The sequence below is a fragment of the Phocoena phocoena genome, chromosome 1 (genome assembly GCF_963924675.1).
Source record: "Phocoena phocoena chromosome 1, mPhoPho1.1, whole genome shotgun sequence".
In the NCBI taxonomy this organism is placed as follows: Eukaryota; Metazoa; Chordata; class Mammalia; order Artiodactyla; family Phocoenidae; genus Phocoena; species Phocoena phocoena.
Genome location: NC_089219.1, coordinates 113,254,901 through 113,272,830, shown reverse-complemented (window position 1 = coordinate 113,272,830; position 17,930 = coordinate 113,254,901). Strand labels below are relative to the sequence as shown.

The 17,930-nt window shown below is 39.4% G+C and overlaps 1 protein-coding gene and 2 non-coding genes across 3 annotated transcripts; all 3 read left to right on the top strand.

The window, feature by feature from the left end:
• Positions 1-1,487: 1,487 nt before the first annotated feature.
• KHDC4 (KH domain containing 4, pre-mRNA splicing factor) lies at positions 1,488-17,011 on the top strand. The gene is made up of 14 exons (XM_065890682.1): positions 1,488-1,525; positions 2,007-2,223; positions 5,048-5,176; positions 5,531-5,610; positions 7,151-7,203; positions 7,455-7,618; positions 8,711-8,922; positions 9,493-9,553; positions 11,053-11,110; positions 11,352-11,605; positions 13,372-13,533; positions 14,446-14,558; positions 15,795-15,886; positions 16,812-17,011. Exons 1-14 carry the CDS (start codon positions 1,488-1,490, stop codon positions 17,009-17,011), a joined length of 1,833 nt encoding a protein of 610 aa, XP_065746754.1.
• Positions 7,902-8,030, top strand: LOC136140980 (small Cajal body-specific RNA 4). The gene has a single exon (XR_010657690.1). It is a non-coding gene; the product is annotated as a small Cajal body-specific RNA 4 (non-coding RNA).
• On the top strand, positions 12,338-12,471 carry LOC136140958 (small nucleolar RNA SNORA42/SNORA80 family). Its single transcript, XR_010657687.1, has one exon. It is a non-coding gene; the product is annotated as a small nucleolar RNA SNORA42/SNORA80 family (small nucleolar RNA).
• Positions 17,012-17,930: the final 919 nt, after the last annotated feature.

Below are 17,930 nucleotides of genomic sequence, written 5' to 3'. Positions count from 1 at the left end.
TGGGGAGACAACACAAAGGGAAAACAACGTTTTTTAATCTTAAGTTCATTTGGAAAAATACACCTGTCAGAATAAGCAAAGAAATGTAGGTGTATCCACTTGCCCTAACAGATATTAAAGTAGGTGTAAAATTATTGTTATAAAAGCATTACAGCGGGCTACCCTGGTGGCGCAGTGGTTGAGAGTCCGCCTGCCGATGCAGGGGACACGGGTTCGTGCCCCGGTCCGGGAAGATCCCACATGCCGCGGAGCGGCTGGGCCCGTGAGCCGTGGCCGCTGAGCCTGCGCGTCCGGAGCCTGTGCTCCACAACGGGAGAGGTCACAACAGTGAGAGGCCCGCGTACCGCAAAAAAAAAAAAAAAAAAAAAAAAAGCATTACAGCAAAGGAAAAAGTAGACTCATGCAATAGAAAAGAATGCAGAAATATTATATATATAATTTCATATACGATAAAGGTGGCGTTTGTATGGAAGGGACATTTATTTATAAAATGCTGAAGGGAAAACACTATAAACTTGGCTTTTAAATGAATTTGTATTCTGTTAATCCTATCAGAATGTACTTATTTGAAAAATAGCATTGTATTTTATTTACTCAGTCTAGAGATTCCTTGCTGCTCCAAGATACCCTGCATGTTGGAAATCTCTGGCTTTCAGAATCAACTCAGATTGCATCCAAGGGCATTCCGGATCCCGCCCCACTCTCGGACAGTTCAACCGTTAAGTAGGGAGAAAGCCGGAAAACGGTGTTTCATAATCTACGCTGAATCATTTCTCCAGCCCTCACCCGCACGTTTAACTTCCGTTTCTTTCAAATATCGGCGTATAAGCTCCAAGATGAGCACTATATCTTCTCCACCTCTGCTTATTTTACAACCCTATTCCATGTATTTACCCGCAGGGCTACCCCGCCACATGGTAACTGCCAGAAAGGCAAGACCGCGGCTTGCTCGTCTTTATATGCCCTGCTCTTAAGACAGCGCTAGGCGCATAGAAATGGGAAAAAAAAGAGAGAAATTCTTCGAATGACCTTTGGGACGAATCGTTTCCTTTTTCCTAAACAGGTAACTGAAACGTGAAGTTCGAAAAACTCGTGGGAAAGCCTTCTCCCAAGCAAGAGGCTGGGACCCCACACGAACAGGACTGAAAATTAAACAGGAAAACCTGTTTAATTCTCTGACTCATGCGTATTGTCTTCTAGGCTACCAACTTGCCCACAACAAAGATGGATTCTCCTTGTCCCAATTCCCCCTAAATACCAGATTTAGCAGCCATCTTTTTCAAGGGCAAGGCGCAAGCAGGAAGTCCACCCTGTCTCACAGAATGCCAGACGCTTCGAAATCAACGAGAGTCCAATCGGAATAGACGTTTACACCGGAACCGCTTTGCCTCACGACCGGAAGAGGTTTTGCGTAAGGGCGTTGGGGCGGAAGTGACGGGAAGGTGGTAGCGGAGTAGTTGGCGGGTGGTTGATCAGAGCCGGTCGCCATGTCCGCGGGGAGCGCGACACATCCTGGAGCCGGCGGGTAAAGCTCCGCGGGAGAGGGCATCGCAGCGAGCATGGGGCGTAGGAGAGGCGGAGGGATCATGGGAAGCAGCGTATAGGTGGAGGGGCGCTTAGTTGGGAAGTGTACATATTGGAGGGCCGGACTCTTGAGAAGGGTGGTGAGCAGGCCCGGGGCCCCTGAAAAAGGCCAGCGGGGATCAGAGAGAGGAGGAAAGCACGGACTTCGGAAAGGACTAGACAAGGGGAAGGCGAAAACGAGGGGGTATAGGACGGAGTGGAATCTTTTCATGGGGGCGACGGAATAGAAAGGAAGGAGACCCTGGGAAAATGTTGCAATAGTTTTCTATTTAAGGAGAGATGGTCATTTCAGCTCCTATAGGAGATTCGAAGTTGCAGAGGGAACATGATAGAGGGAAAATGGGATGCTAAGGCGTAGTAAGGGGAGAAAAATATAAATGAAAGCTTTGGTGGAGCCCAGTATTTTCCTTTTACTTCCGTAGGCGCCGCAGCAAATGGGACCAACCAGCTCCAGCTCCCCTTCTCTTTCTGCCACCAGCGGCCCCAGGTGGGGAGGTTACCAGCGGTGGGGGAAGCCCTGGGGGCTCCACCGCTGCTCCCTCTGGAGCTTTGGATGCTGCTGCTGCTGTGGCTGCCAAGATCAATGCCATGCTTATGGCCAAAGGAAAGCTGAAACCAACTCAGAATGCTGCTGAGAAGGTATTTGAAGTTGAGGGGATTCTGCTAATTGCAATTTTAATGGGGGTTATTTTGTAATCTTGTGATTCTGAATAATTTACATTTATGGAAGGAGAAAACAGCGATACAGTAATTTAAAGATTACTTAGTTTTGGAACATATTTGATGATATCTTGTCATTTGTTTTTAGGAGACAATTTTGATTGGGCTGATTACATTTATGGACCAAAAAGCTTGTTTTGTCTATGTTAACGTAGTTCAGCTTAAGTTCTATATAGTCATCTAAAGCAATGATATAATATGTTTTTTGATAACATGCACATTTTCTCTGAAGTCAAAAGAGAAATTCAGGTAAATCATGTGAGCTTTAAAATGTCACATCTAATTAGAAGCTGTAGATTCAGATTTCTAATGACTGCCTAACTGTCTAACTAAAGCGCAGTTAAACATAAACTAAAAATGAGTAATTTATATATGGGTTGTTTTGCTGTTTTCGTACAAATTGAGGAAATTATTTGGTCATTTTATAAAATTCCTGTTATAATTAGAATCTTACAACTACAGTGGATCTGAACTTTGAAGCCTTTAATATACCTTGCCATAGAATGCAAGAATCTTCCTACAGGATAAATAGTACAGTTCCATTTGTATTACTAGAATGCATGCTTTGCGCTTAAAAAATCCTTACAACAATTTTATGGAATGCAGTATTGTCACCACTTTATAGATAAGGAAAATTAGGTTCATGAATAGAAAGTAACTGTCCTAGATCTGTAAATGGTAGGCACAGATGTCTGACTTCAGAGTCACCTTGGACAATTGGGTGTTTAGCTTTTGTTTGAAAGCCTCTGGAGTTGGAGAATTAAGTGTGTTCCAAGACAGCCCATTCCACTGTAGTTATACTTCGAAAAAAATTATTTTGGCTTAAATTAAAATTGCCTTCCATGGGACCTGGGAAGAGATGAGTTCTGTGTTTGAAAATGCAATTCATGTGAAGTGATGGATATGTTAATTAGTATGTTTGTGGTGATTATTTCACATTGTATACATATATCAAGACATAAAGTTGTACACTTTAAACGTATATTTTTGTCAGTTGTACCTCAGTAAAGCTGGGGGGAAAAAAGAAAGAAAATGCAATTCGTCGGCCTTCCAGTTTATCAGTAGATAACATCAACATCGTTTATCTGTAGGCACCTGTCTGGATGCTTTAATGTTCAAGTTCTGTGGATTTGGTGAAAACTTTTAGTGAATTGGACGTTTGTTTTTCATTGTATTTTTATGGTTTGAAAACATCGTATGAGTCAGTTGTCTCTTTCTAAGGTCTAGAAGGAAATACTAAAAGCACACTGACAGAATGGATACTTGAATGTTAAAATTCTTAATACAGATGTTAATCATTTAGACTCATTTTTTCTCTAAAAAGTAATCTCTAAAATGGTAATTGAACTCAACAGGAGGCAGCATGGTGCATAAATATTGGATTTAGAATCAGAATTCCTAGGTTTGAAACCCAGAATCCCCAGTTACTGGTTGTAAATTTTAAGATTTAGTTCCTTGGTCACGTTAGCCACATTTTCAAGTGCTCGATAGACATGTGGGTAGTGGCACCCATATCAGACTGGCAAGTAGAAAACAGAAAGTTCTGTTGGACAACACTGATATGTACCTTTAAAGGTGGCCATAAGGATTCAGTGAGATAAGATGTGTAAATGCATTCTGAAAGGGGCTAAACAAATGAAAAGAGATATTGTTGAGTTTGTTTAGTTTGCCTCCACCTTTAGAAAATGTACCTAATGAACAAATAAATAACCTGTTTTTTACCTTCCTTGTGCTGTCCAGGGTAACTAAAGGTTGGGGAAGGCCATCTTGAGGTTAAAATTTTTTCAGATAACACTCAGATCCAGCTATCTGGAGTTGCCTGTAGTTTATTTTATTATTATTTTTTTGGTGTGCTGCACAGCTTTTGGGATCTTAGTTCCCCAACCAGGGATTGAACCCGGGCCCTCATCGGTGAGAGCACAGAGTCCTAATCACTGGACCACCAGGGGATTCCCTATAGTTTCTTTTTCTTTTTTTTTCTATTTTTTTAAAATTGAAGTATAGTTGATTTACAATGTTGTGCTAATTTCTGCTGTACAGCATTTTTTTTCCATTTTATTATTTTTTATTGAAGCATAGTTGATTTACAATATTGTGGATTTGTCTGTAGTTTAAAGTGAGAGAAAACGATCAGGTTTTAGGATCTTACTCGGCTTTTCATTCATTCTCTTTTGTTCTTCCTTAATAGAGAGTAAAGGGATGTGAATTAGATACAATTTGAGGTCACTGTAAGGATGGAATTAGTTGAATTTGTTGTGTTGTGACTCTACTGTTGGCACAAAGGCAACTTCCCATTATACAAATGAGATGTATGAGTTGTTGGACTCATGTTGTGCATGGACTCTACCCTACCCTATATTTTACTACACGTGTAGCTATCTAACTGAGCAGTAAAGCATCATAACTTGGCCCTTTAATTTTCCTTTTGGAGATTGCAGCTTCTATTCCATAACGTTTCTGTAATTACATGGTCATAAAAATGCACACACGGCCAAGGTTACAGAGAAATCTGATGATGGCCTTCAAGTAAATTGACTGTACTTGATGTCATTTTTGTGAGGTTTTGTTTGCTTTTTATTTCATTTATGAAGAATGACCAAGGAGTATTTCCAGGTGTGTTTGCAGGCAGGCAAGGGAATGGTAAGGAGGTGATGGCACTTGGGCAAGGGTAGTTTCAAATTGGACAACAAAGAGATATTTATTTCATCATATAAACTTTTTAATCTAATTTCTCTTTTTGTAGCTTCAAGCCCCTGGCAAAGGCCTAACTAGTAATAAAAGCAAGGATGACCTGGTGGTGGCTGAAGTGGAGATCAATGATGTGCCTCTCACGTGTAGGAACTTGCTGACCCGAGGACAGACTCAAGATGAGGTGTGGAGATGTCAGGCCTCTTTGGGGAAGGTGGTGGGTGGATGTAGTTTCGGAAAAACAAGGCCTTTAAACACAAACAGGAGTCAGATTTTTATTAGTGGATTTGGGTCGTCGTCTGCGAAGTCAGGATTGGGTTTAACTGTGGAAGAACTTCTTAGTGAAGTTAAGGAAACAGATATGGGTGAATTCCTTGAGTTAGTTTGAGTACAAAACAATGGAATCAAAGTTTCAGATAATAGGAGAGAACTTATTCCTGCCTATTGGAGGAGTGAATTAATGGGGAAAATCTATCCTGCTACCTATCATTGAACTCGGTTGCCACATCATCTTTTTAATAGAATGTTTCCTTTTTAGATCAGCCGACTTAGTGGGGCTGCAGTGTCAACTCGAGGGAGGTTCATGACAACTGAGGAGAAGGCCAAAGTAGGACCAGGGTGTGTATGCATATCCTGTACTTTGGGGAAAGGTTGGACATAGGACTCACATTAGCTTCATATTTTTCATTTGTAGGGAATATGTGTATATGTTTGGTTAGTAGCTATACACACACACATGCTTTATAGCAAAATTTGGGACGTCTCAAACAGATGTTAAGCGTTAGCAGCTATTTTCTTTCCTCTTGCTCTTTGGTTTTTTACTTCACAATTAATGCTTTTATTGGAGGAAATAAGTTACAGTAAAGTGTAAAAGGAAATAATAATTGTTAATGTTTAATGTATACGTTTCTAAACTTTTTCCCTATGGAAGTATTTCCCCCAACAAATGGGTTCCTACTTTGTCATAATCTCCCTTTTAGAAAAATCCTTTTATCAAATTCCTTATTGCCTCTATGATGATTATAGGTTGTAGGTTATCCATGTAAAGGCTTCATCTCAGTTTAGTTTCATTACTTCCATTATTCAGTTTTTGAGGGCAGGTATTCAGGCAGTGCAACATTTTTCACTTTGGTTTAAACTAAATATAATTAGGAGGCAAAATTTGCTCCCCACTCCAAACCAAGACTATATTTAACTTTGCATATGGAGGGTTGCTGTTTTGAACTTTTTTGTCTTTAAACACGGTTATATTTTACCTACTGCTTTTTATTAACTCTGGTTAGTGGATCACTTTCTTCGTTATTATAATCACAATCTGAATCTAAGCCACTTTATGTTTAGAATCTAAAGAGTCTTCTCAGTTGGGTGTGGGCCTTTATTTTAATTTTATTTATTTATTTTATAAATTGATTGATTGATTGATTGATTGATTGGCTGTGTTGGGTCTTTGTTGCTGCGCGTGGGCTTTCTCTAGTTGCGGTGAGCGGGGGCTACTCTTCGTTGTGGTGCATGGACTTCTCATCGTGGTGGCTTCTCTTGTTGCAGAGCACGGGCTCTAGGCGCACGGCCCTCAGTAGTTGTGGCACACGGGCTCAGTAGTTGTGGCTCGCGGGCTCTAGAACACAGGCTCAGTGGTGCATGGGCTTAGTTGCTCCGTGGCCTGTGAGATCTTCCTGGACCAGGGCTCGAACCTATGTCCCCTGCATTGGCAGGCAGATTCTTAACCACTGTGCCATCAGGGAAGTCCCGGGTGCGAGCTTTTAAAGAAATGTATCTGTATGCCACCATCACTCTTGTCTCATTAGTTTGGATAGCCAAGAGCATGTTTGTTTGTAACTTATTAGACAGCCAACAAAAAAGAATTGTCTTCTCAAACATTGGGTTATCCAGTTGACTGGAGACTAATGTTCATGAGCCCATAAGAGCATATTTGATCCCTGTGTGGGCCCATTAACTTTAAGCAACCAACAAAGTTTATTCATTCCCCAGCTGTAAAACCATGTTCTTAGAAATTAACTAGCAACAGCCATTTTTAAGTATATAGTCTCTTTTACTTATTTGGAAACTCTGTGAAACATTACAAATTAGATTTGGTGACCCATTTGGCTCCTTTGTTTGTGACCAGTTTGGGATCATCATTTTATATTTCTTTTTATAGGGATCGTCCATTATATCTTCATGTTCAGGGCCAGACACGGGAATTAGTGGACAGTAAGTAATGTTTTTGGCTCACCTACTGTTTTTTGTGAAGGGTAGAGTATTATACGTAATAAGTTGGCAAACTATTTGTTCCTGATGGCTGTTCTAACTCTTCTTTATGAACTAGTCATGAATGTGCTTGGGGAATCTATAAAACGGATTAAAACATGAGTAATTGAGCATTGGCCTGTGTTTACCATTGGATACTAGTCAGTTCGTTCATTTCTTTAGTATAGTATCTTACTATCTGTGTTTTTCCCTAGGAGCTGTAAACCGAATCAAAGAAATTATTACCAATGGGGTGGTCAAAGCTGCAACAGGGACGAGTCCAACTTTTAACGGTGCGACAGTCACTGTCTATCACCAGCCAGCGCCCATTGCACAGCTGTCTCCAGCTGTTAGCCAGAAGCCTCCCTTCCAGTCAGGGGTATGTTTTGTGGAGAGATCATTAACAGCGTTATCATTTCTGTAAAAATGATACATGCCAAATACTACAGAAAGTATGAAGAAAAACCTGAAATTCCAATCTGAAAGTTACCGCCATTGATATCCTATTAATGGACCATTTAGGTTTCTGAGGGGTAGTGAACTTCTGAACACACATCTCTTTATACTGACACATTCTAGAAAAGGGATTGATAGATCAAAGAGTACACACGCTGTACATTTTGAAGTTAGTGGTTTGATTTAAATTTGTAAACTTGATGGCAACTGGAGGACTAAGAAGGCTGAGTCTGATGAAGCAAGACTCTGCTGATACAATCCTCCTAGAAAAAAGGGTTGGAGAGAGCAGCCCTTATTGGAGAACATCCCAGGGCTGACTGTACTACCCAACATTTTCGTCCAGTTTTACAGTAGACTGTCTTTGCTGTTTCTTGTTAACTTACATCAGTTGGGGTAAATAGGTATGCTTACTCAGTATTGAATCTTGGGTTTTCACCTCTTAAATAGATTTCACTGAACAGAGTAAGGTGTTAATGTTGTAGGTATACCCATGGAATATGTAGTTTGCATTTAAATTAAGCTACTTGATAGGGTTTATTTTTTAGGCTCATGGTAGAAATTATAGGGGGGTGTTTATTCTGGAAGTGATTGAAAGTATCTGGAGGATTAAAGTATTTTGCATAATAATTTTCAAGATTAGATTTTTTTGTTTTTTTTAATTCTTTTTTTTTTTTTTTTAATTAATTTATTTATGGCTGTGCTGGGTCTTCGTTTCTGTGCTAGGGCTTTCTCCACTTGTGGGAAGCGGGGGCCACTCTTCATCGCGGTGCGCGGGCCTCTCACTATCGTGGCCTCTCTTGTTGCGGAGCACAGGCTCCAGATGCGCAGGCTCAGTAGTTGTGGCTCACGGGCCTAGTTGCTCTGCGGCATGTGGGATCTTCCCAGACCAGGGCTCGAACCCATGTCCCCTGCATTGGCAGGCAGGTTCTCAACCACTGTGCCACCAGGGAAGCCCCAAGATTAGGTTTTAATTATGTATTCTCTGTTTAATTTGAGGTATTCTATTCTTCTACAGATGCATTATGTTCAAGATAAATTATTCGTGGGTCTAGAACATGCTGTGCCCACTTTTAACGTCAAGGAGAAAGTGGAAGGTCCAGGCTGCTCCTATTTGCAGCACATTCAGATTGAAACGGGTGCCAAAGTCTTCCTGCGAGGGAAAGGTTCAGGCTGCATTGAGCCAGCATCTGGCCGAGAAGCTTTTGAACCTATGTACATTTACATCAGGTATGGATGGATGGGGCTGAAGATTTTTGGATACTTGTCAGCTGATCAGTACAGGCAGGAATGATTCAAAAGGAGCAAGAGAAAATGGGCTTAATCAGTAATAACATAAGGGACTTAAGTAAATATAGCAGTAATCACTTTGTAATTAGTTAATAAAAACTGAATTAAGAGGTGGAATTGGTTTTTTTAGTATTCAAATCCTTGGGTTTTATAAGGGTCTGTGATCATAAAATGAGCTGTGATAAGCCTAAAATAACTTTCATTTAAACCTATGAGAGTATTAATACATCTTATAGTAATTTTAGTGACCTTCAAATATCTTTTCTTTATATCAAGAAGTACCATAACTCAGAGAAGGAGACCAATAACATTTGGGTAACGATATTAGTTATATCTTGAAGGGCTTAAATGACTTAATTTTTGTGTTCCTATTTCGTGATTTTCAGAAACTTAGATTTGTGCTATATTGAATATATTACATTTATAAAACAGCATACAAAGTGGAAGCAGAATTCTCTGTATCTTTTCTTTTTCTCCCCTTCAAATTTCTTGGTTCTTATGTCTTTGCAGTCATCCCAAACCAGAAGGCCTGGCTGCTGCCAAGAAGCTCTGTGAGAATCTCTTGCAAACAGTGAGTTGTATTTATCTGTCTGAAACTCATCTAGGAGATCTACTGCCATTTTGGACTGTGTGTCTTAGCTATTTTTCTACCTGTATTAGTTTCCTAGGCCTGCCATATCAAATTACCACAAACTGGGTGACTTAAAACAACAGACATTTATTCTCTCGTAGTTCAGGAAGCCAGAAGTCCAAAATCAAGGTGTGGGCAGGGTGGTTCCTTCTGAATGCTCTGAGGGAGAATCCATCCCATTCCTCTCAGCTAGCTTCTTATGATTACCTGCAGTCCTTGGCATTCTTTGCCTTGTGTCAGCATAACTCTGCCTCCATCTTCACCTGGCCTTCTTCCCTGTATCTCTGTGTCTATCTCTTCTTGTAAGGATAGCCGTCATTGGTTTTAGGGCCCACCCTAATCCAGTGTGACTGCATCTTAATGATCTCCATCTGCAAAACCTTGTTTCCAATTGAGGTCATATTCCCAGGTTCTGGGCAGACAAGAATTTGGTGGTGGGTGGGAACAACACTATTCAAACTTCTACTTTATTCTGGCAACTAATATTCCCTATAAGGAAGTCAAACTCCCTTAGCCAGGGTCACAGTTGGCTTGCATTTCTTCTTCAGGAGCTATTTCAGTATGAAATTTCTAGTATATAGAGTCATAAAATCTCATTGTTGTCAGTTATTTAAATACTACTATTAATCCCGGTCAAGTTGTTTATGATGCACATTCCAAATTTAATAGTAGCTTTAGCTAAAGTAAGGGTGGAGCTATAATAATTTAAAACCAATTAGCAGTGCCTTTGGGATAATTGGTTTAATTATCCATTCTTTTTATTCTATAATCAAATAACCAGAAGTTAAACCATAGGGCTGTTTTTATAGCACCTAAAGGAAATCAGGTTTGGTGGTTGAATATGTTCAACCATGTGTTATTTGGTTAAGGTATTTGGCGTTAAGCTTTTTGGGAAGAATCTATTGTTTTCTTTGCTTTTGTGGGGTAACCTGATTTACCTCCCTTGTACCATATAACTTCCTTGACCATTCCCCTTCTTTTTCTTTGTTGCCACTTGAAGTTGGACTTAGATGCTTATAATAAAGAACTGGACAGGGGAAGTACTAAATCTTCATTAAACCATGAGCTCCTTGAGGGCAAATTACCCAGTAAATAAAAGAATGAATGACTTCTCTACAGTTATACAGACAACTTAGAAATTTCCTAACTGCCTAATTTCTGTGGCTCTCTGAATGATTTTGTACCCCAGAATTGGGTCAGTTTGTGGGAGGGGCGGAGTTAGGTTGCTCCTGATGTCCATGCCCCTGGTTCCCAAAACCTGGCCTAATAATTTATAGGTGTGCCTTATTAAAATTTAGATTAAACAAGTCTAAATTTGATTGAAACATCAGTGGAAATGTTTTAATTCCTAATTACTTTGATTTTAGAATTATATATCCTTATACATACTCAGTGAATTGGGTCTGTTCCATATTGATTTGTTTCCCCTTCACTTTCAGGTTCATGCTGAGTACTCTAGATTTGTGAATCAGATTAATACTGCTGTACCTTTACCAGGTGTGTATGTCTTGAAGTGTTCAACTAAAAAATATTTTGCTAGTGATATTGATGTATAAAATATGATACTTGAGGCTAGATTAACTGTGCCAGGGCACTAATAATGTTCCCTTTAACTTAGGGTAATTTGGAAAGCCATTTGTGCCTCAGTAGTTTTCTTCCCTAGAGATTAAGTTTAATATTCAGCAAAAATGTCTCATTCTGCTGCAGCTGATTAAACACTTTTTTTCTTCCCCCTCAGGCTATACACAACCCTCTGCTATAAGTAGTGTCCCTCCTCAGCCACCATATTATCCATCCAATGGCTATCAGTCTGGTTACCCTGTTGTTCCCCCTCCTCAGCAGCCAGTTCAACCTCCCTACGGAGTACCAAGCATAGTGCCACCAGCTGTTTCTTTGGCACCTGGAGTCTTGCCAGCATTACCTACTGGAGTTCCACCTGTGCCAACACAATACCCGATAACACAAGTGCAGCCTCCAGCTAGCACTGGACAGGTAGGATGCCAGGATATGATACATTAGAATTGTTGAATTTGGAAAAATTGGGGCAGGGAACGGGTGGAAAGCTGGTGGTATTATTTAGAAGTAATATGGAATGTGACGTATTTTTTTTACCTGTTGTCTTTTTCCTGTGTTCCTACCACCAAACTACCTGAATACTTTGGAGTAGTGTGTACATGTGTGTATTCATCCTAAAGTTTGCAGTCAGTTTCATAACTCTTGCCACCAAATACAACTTTAGAGCAAGAGATGCCAAGCTTTCTATGAAGGGCTGGATGGTAAATATTTTAGGCTTTGTGGGCCATACAGTCTCTGTCATAACTACTGCACTCTTGTTGCTGTAGTGCAAAAGCTGCCGCAGACAATACCAAATGAACGAGCATGGCTGGGTTCCAGTAAAACTTGATTTACAAAAATAGGTAGGCCAGAACCATAGTTTGCCTGTCCCTGGCCTTGCAGTGTTAGGAAAGTTCTCATGGAGAAAGGCTGGCGTACTGCACTCATCTAAATGATTGGAACTGATTTACTAATCTTAGAAGAAATATTATACCATATACAGGTGTTCCTAGGCCAAGAGATAATGTACTTTCCAAACTCAAGGATTATAAATGCTGGTATATATTTCTGAAGCTAGGTAAGAAACTAGAATTTTAGGAAAAGAGTCAGTAGCCAGCTCATCTAGATTATGTACAGTCCTTCTTAGAGGCAGGGGAGAGACTAATGGAAGCATGGTGATGGATTTATGGCGGGTCCTCTGTGGGCCTCTCATAGTGTACCCATGCCAGAGTAAATTGCAGCCTCGAACCATTGCCCAGCCTCCTTACCAGTGGGCTGTGAGCACTGAAGGGGGTTGTACAGTGTGAAACCAAAAATGGGCTTCTGAACTCACTTCTGTTTGTGGTCCCCTAGTCATGATTATTTTATGACTTTTATATTTAGGCATAGCTATAGTTCTGCAGCTTTGAGCCACATCCTTTTGTAATTAGGAAGCAGTATGGCAAAGTGGGTAAGAGTTGGGGTTTAGAGGTAAACTTGCAGGGTCCGTGATGCTTCGCCATTCTTGAGCTATGTGATCTTGGGATAGAACTTAGTCTATCCAGGCTTTGGTTTTCCTTATATGCAAAATGGACATAATGATCATATCTCAAAGAGTTGCAAGGGTTAAGTAAGCAGTCAGTAAATACTAGCTGTTACTAATGAGAGTTTTCCTTTTAGAAGTGCTTGTTTTCTCTAATATATCTATCTTTTCCTTTTGGGAACAACCTCTTAAAACATTAGACTTGCTCTTGACATAACAACTTACCCATGGAAGTGATAGATGAAGTTGCCTTTGCCACAAGCATTAGCAGCATTTATGATCCAGAAAGAGCTAATCACATTGATTAAAGGGCTTTAAATAAGAGAATGTTCTTGTTTGAGAACTTCTGAACTAAGTAAGTGGCTGGAGTATCTATTGTTTGTTAATGATCATGTTTGCTCCTAATGGCCGAAATGTGCATCAGGTTTTTCCTGAGAGTTCAAAGCGCTATCGAGTTTGTCAATTTCATGTTTTCCTACCATGAAGGTAGGAAGACTAGGTGATACTGTTACCACATTAGGTGATACTGTTACCACATTATACATGAAGGAAACTTAGGACCAGAAGATGAAGGATTCATATGAAACATACTGATCATTAAAGTATATTTTAATCATCCTTTAGTTACTTGTTAGTTGGACATTCTCACACTTTTCTCCTCCTTGGTTTGTTTTGGTCCCAGAGTCCGATGAGTGGGCCTTTTATTCCTGCTGCTCCTGTCAAAACTGCCTTGCCTGCTGGCCCCCCGCCCCCGCCCCCACTCCCAAGTCAACCTCAGGCACAGAAGAGGCGATTCACAGAGGAGCTACCAGATGAACGAGAATCTGGACTTCTTGGATACCAGGTTAAATAAAATATCCTGTCTTACTTTCCTCATCTTATCTTACTGTATTCTCCCTTTAAAGAAAGATAAATTCACATCTGTATCCACTGTCCTCCCAGTACTGGGATTTCTGCTTTCTGGAATCCATTTAGATTAGGTATTTATCCTTGGGGATTAATTTAAAGCAAGAGTGATTCCCTTTGGGTGGGTTTTGTCTTTGGGGTCAGTGTGATAAGAGAGTACAAAGCTCTCCGCCTAGAGAGAAGTCTCCTATGACTAGCATCTGGAAGTTCTGTAGAATTCTGCACTTCCTCTTTATACAGCAGACTCTTGAAAGCCTCTGATAGCTTGTAGTGAAATGTGTAGGGAAGAACTGTTATTCTACCAGTATATGGTTTGTATTTAAAACCTTGGCTTTCAACTTAGTGTTCTGTTTTTCCCTCCTAAAAAAGAGGATGATGTCTTTCTCTAATTCCTACACCCCTAAAAAAAGATAGCCAGAAATGCAGTGATTCTGTGCATGTACGTAGTCATTCACTAATGAGTTTTTTTAAGATTATTAAAATATATAATTTCGGTGCAGTTTTGTTTTATCAGGAGAAGCACCTTTTTTGCCAGGATCCTTGAAGCATTCTTTGAAACAAACTTTGGAGCATTTTTGTAGTTTATAACTAGATTTATACAAACCAGTTAAGTCATAGATAGTTGAACACAGACATAGCATAGTGAGTCACAACATCCCTAACCAAGTCCTACAGAGAAAAATAACAGTCTCTACTCAAACTATAGTTACACTCCAAATGCCAAAGAACTATGTAGTGCAGCTTACTGCAATTTATCAGAAAGATGAAGCACTTGACAGTTACATTAAGGAGCTAAAGTCAATACAGCAGTTGTAGATTTGCTAATGCCACTGTATTTTTCTGCTCATAGCATGGACCCATTCATATGACTAATTTAGGTACAGGCTTCTCCGGTCAGAATGAGATTGAAGGTGCAGGATCGAAGCCGGCAAGTTCCTCAGGCAAAGAGCGAGAGAGGGACAGGTAAGTTGGTTGTAACATAATTATATATGAATACATTCAGATGTCATTTTTTTGTACTATTAATGTGCATAATGATTGTTGCTATGAGCTTCCATGTTCTGAAACTGGAATGAAATCATTTGGATCAAACAAGCTCCTGTTTGTTGTAATTGATGCAGTAATGGAAAATATGATATCCCTTACACAGTCTTAGAAGCAGTTATACTCAGCCTTGAATAATTCAGTATTTGATTATTCACCTATCTTCCTTTACTTTTATTGTCTGAGTCTTAGACACTCTCCTAAGGATAGACAGTAAAAGAAGTGTTACACCATTTTTGCTACTAAGAATCATAGAATATCACTGATGCAGGTGCTTGGATGGGAGTCCAGCCTGCCATCCAGTGCTTGAATTCTCCTTTCCTATATTATGTTAGCCTTCATAAGATGGAGCTGACTTATCACAACAGTTCATTCTGTCTTATTCATTCATTCTGTTATATCTATTTTTTTTCATTTCTTAAGTGAGAATATCATACTTTAATTCTTGGTGCATCATTTTATAAACTGCCTAGAAATATGTAATGTGACTGGCAAATTCCATTAATGGACAGACCATGTTTTACATGTAATTGAAAGTATACAAAGGCATATCCATACAAATCAAACAGTTAACACAATTACTTTCAGGTCATGACAGAGATAATTTGCATTGGAAAGATCTCATTTTTTTTTTCTTCTTTATTTTGACTTTTTTGGTTTTTTTGAAGTGTAGTTGATTTACAATGTGTTAATTTTCAAGTGTACAGCAAAGTGATTCAGTTGTGTATACCTACATACCTATTTTTTTTCAGATTCTTTTTCCTTATAGGTTATTACATAATATTAAATATAGTTCTCTATTGTATCTATTTCATTCATATAATTCATTCTATTACATCCTTATAATCTTACTTTTTTTCTTTTTTTTTTTTGGCCGCACTGCTTGGCTTGCGGGATCTTAGTTCCCTGACTAGGGATGGAACCCGGGCCCCTGGCAGTGGAAGTGTGGAGTCCTAACCACTGGACTGCCAGGGAATTTCCTAATCTTACAACTTGATAACAGCTTGAAGAGTAGGGGAGTCAGGTGGAAAGGGTTGAAGTTAAACTGAACTTGAAAGATTATCTGCAGACTATATTGTTATTCTACTTCTTATCTACTGGAGATGTTGAAATTGTTTGAATTTGTCTGAAAAATTATTTTTTTTCTTTTAACAGGCAGTTGATGCCTCCACCAGCCTTTCCAGTGACTGGAATAAAAACAGAATCTGATGAAAGGAATGGGTCTGGGACTTTAACAGGGAGTCATGGTGAGTAAGGTGTAGCTGGGGGAGCAAGGGAATGGCTAAGACTGGTCTTAAACTATTGGTTTTCTAACCTGATGTTCATTCAGGTGTGACTCATTCAGATATTTAATCCAACCTCTGTAATCTACTGGCTAATGAGAATACTTTTTTTTTTTATTTATAAGGACAGCATATAGTTACACAGCCTTTTATTTTCAACCGACGTGTGTCTAGAAAAGAGTCAGTCGACTTATATTTTATACATAGCATCAGTGACATTAAAACCCTAGGAAAAAGTAATGATTGGTAGGTCATTTCAAAATTTTGTTGCCTTTGTTGTTTTGAATACCTGGAGATAATCTGATACAGACTTAAAGATTTTTCTTTGTGTTGGGAGCTGAGCCACATCTCCCCTTATAACTCTGTTTATTGGTTGGGAATGGTCAGCCAGTGGCTGCTTTTAAAAATGTTGCTTCTTAGTATCCCAGAACTCTAAATCCTGGAGAGGTCCATAAATGGGATTATTTTTGTTCTTTGCCTGTAGTCATAATAAAAATGAACAGAAGAAAATACATTTTTTTTCTTTTCTTCTTTTCTTTTAACTCTTTAAAAGGTGAAATATCAGCCTCCAGAGACTCACTTGCTAACTTTCCTTTTTTTTTCTTTTTTCTTTTTTTTTTTTTTTTGTGTGTGTGTGTGTGTGTTTCTTTTTTCTTTCTCTGCTTTCTTACATGGTTCTGGTGGATTCACATTTGCTGATGCTGGTGCTGTTTTTCGTGTGATCTTCAACGTTTTTGGGTGACCGTTGACCCTGTGACCTCAAAATGGTGTCCAATTAACCACTTACAATTAACATCTTTTTTTTAATTAACGAATTTATGGTATTATCTTTTTTTTTTTTTTTTTCCTTGGTGGGGAATGGGGTTGGGGTTGTTTTTCTCTCTCCTAGATTATCCAGTCAAGAAGATGAAAACTACAGAGAAGGGATTTGGCTTGGTGGCTTATGCTGCAGATTCATCTGACGAAGAGGAGGAACACGGAGGTCATAAAAATGCAAGTAGTTTTCCACAGGGCTGGAGTTTGGGATATCAGTACCCTTCATCACAACCACGAGCTAAACAACAGATGCCATTCTGGATGGCTCCATAGGCAACAGTGGAGCAGAGTTTTGAGCCTCGGTGACTCTTTAGCAATAATGCATGCATTTGATTTAACAAGACTCTGGGGCCTGTACTGGGAACCATCTTGGACCTTTGCAGAAGTCAGAGATGAGTGTCCCCTTTCTTAAAGGGGTTGCATTCTTTTTAAAACATCCTTATTTCTGCCGTGGCATAGCATCTGTTAAAATTTACTTAGAATCACAAATTTGTCTCAGAAGCTTTTTAACAGTTGGTGAAATGTGCTTGTTCAACAGGGTCATTCCAGTATACCCTTTACCTGGTCCAGCCTTTTCCAAATGAATAGCCCCTATTCTGATGTAAAGCAAGTTTTATTTGTATTTTACTACTGTTTTGTGAATTTTGATAATAACTGGTTACATACAAAGCCTTACTATTTATTAGTGGGGAGATGATTTTAAGACCATCCATCCTTTCAGTGCTTAAATCTAAGAACCTCCTCATCCCTGTTTCATTTTTGGATTCTTTGTTTTGGAAAATGTGGTTTTACTAATTTGAAACTGTTGGATATAGCTGGATCCTGGGATAGTGAAGGTTTTTTTTTCCATTGGGATGATCCAAAGCTGGCACCTTCAGGCATTCTTGTCTCAGATAGCCGTTGCTGTTTTTATTGCCCGTCTAAGCTCATTGTCTTCAGCTGGGTCAGAGACAACTACTTGATCAAAAGCTGGTCAGAACTCATCACAGAAATGAAACCCAGTGGTCTGTCTCTCTCAGAACTGATTGCAGCTAAAATAGAGAGATTTGACTGCTTGCAATAGAATGGTGGACTTAGTGACTGAAATTGCAACTTGTCCTTTTTCTTGGCATTACAGGTTTTGCCAAAAGAACTTTTTTGTATCAAATATTGATGTGTGAAAGTGAAGGAGCTAGTCTGCTGAACCAGGAGT

Coding starts and splice junctions, on each gene's coding strand:
- KHDC4 (XM_065890682.1), top strand. CDS start 1,488: ATGTCCGCGGGGAGCGCGACACATCCTGGAGCCGGCGG. Junction 2,224..5,047: donor CTCAGAATGCTGCTGAGAAG/GTATTTGAAGTT, acceptor CTCTTTTTGTAG/CTTCAAGCCCCTGGCAAAGG. Junction 13,534..14,445: donor CTGGACTTCTTGGATACCAG/GTTAAATAAAAT, acceptor TTCTGCTCATAG/CATGGACCCATTCATATGAC.